Source organism: Aplysia californica, unplaced genomic scaffold (genome assembly GCF_000002075.1).
Source record: "Aplysia californica isolate F4 #8 unplaced genomic scaffold, AplCal3.0 scaffold00373, whole genome shotgun sequence".
In the NCBI taxonomy this organism is placed as follows: domain Eukaryota; kingdom Metazoa; phylum Mollusca; class Gastropoda; order Aplysiida; family Aplysiidae; genus Aplysia; species Aplysia californica.
In genome coordinates, this window is record NW_004797643.1 from 271,319 (window position 1) to 272,322 (window position 1,004).

Here is a 1,004-nt window from a genome sequence, read left to right on the forward strand (position 1 = left end):
GGGGGAGGTGGAGGGACGACAATCACAGGAAACGTTATTTTTGTTATTGTTGTTGTGGGGTTTTTTTTGTGTGTAAGATCATAACTTGAAGAAGATACGTGGAAGTGGAGATGTTGACTCTAAAAATTACGTAAGTCGATGACGACATTTGCTACACCTGTGACGTTACGTAAGTCAGTGACGGCTTATGCTATACCTGTGACGTTATGTAAGTCGGTGACGACGTACGCCTACGACATTATGTGAGTCAGGGACGACATATGATATACCTGTGACGGGGTCCACGTCAAAGAGTCCTCTGTAGGCGTCCACCACGATGAGATGTTTGTCCGCGTTGAGTCGCATACTGACTGGATGTCCACATTCCTTGGGTGACCCTGGGGGTAAGGGTGGCGGTGATAAGGGGAGAAGATGGAACATTTAACGGGGCGGGTGGACGAGTTGGGGTCGGTTAGGTGGAGGAATATGAAAAAAAAAGTATTAACCATTGTTTCAAGACCCCCCCGAATTATCATCATCATCATCATCATCATCAATCCCATGTCTTGTCGTCCGTTGTTGCAACACACACACACTGACGTTTACCAACACGTGACACACCCTCGGGCCTCAGGTGACCCACACACTGGTCTTGAACAACACGTGCATAACACACTGACCTTGGAGAACACGTGCACCACACACTGATCTTGAAGAACACGTGCACCAAACACTGACCTTGAACAGCACGTGCACCACACAATGACCTTAACAAACACATGACCCACACACTGACCTTACACACCACGTGACCCAAACACTGACCAGTGGTCCCCCTCCCAGATACTCACGACAGCCCCTAGGCTTGAGGTCAGCCAGTAGGACAGGACGGCAGGGTGCCACGTTGATCACCAGGCCAGTCTTGGTCACCGCAAACAGGCTGTCTGTGAGCAGAGAGAGAGAAAGAGAGGGTGAGAGAGAGAAAGAGAAAGAGAGAGAGAGAGAGAGAGAGAGAGAGAGAGAGA

The 1,004-nt window shown here is 49.6% G+C and overlaps 1 protein-coding gene across 1 annotated transcript in view; it reads right to left on the minus strand.

Annotated features, from left to right (window-relative positions):
• Window positions 1-1,004, minus strand: part of LOC101856199 (adipocyte plasma membrane-associated protein) — a 10,928-nt gene that overhangs the window by 4,058 nt on the left and 5,866 nt on the right. Inside the window, exons 3-4 of the mRNA XM_013085425.2 lie at window positions 831-923; window positions 270-377 (exon numbers count right to left, since the gene is read on the minus strand). Coding sequence (XP_012940879.2) covers window positions 270-377; window positions 831-923 — 201 coding nt within the window. The remainder of the gene's footprint in view (window positions 1-269; window positions 378-830; window positions 924-1,004) is intronic.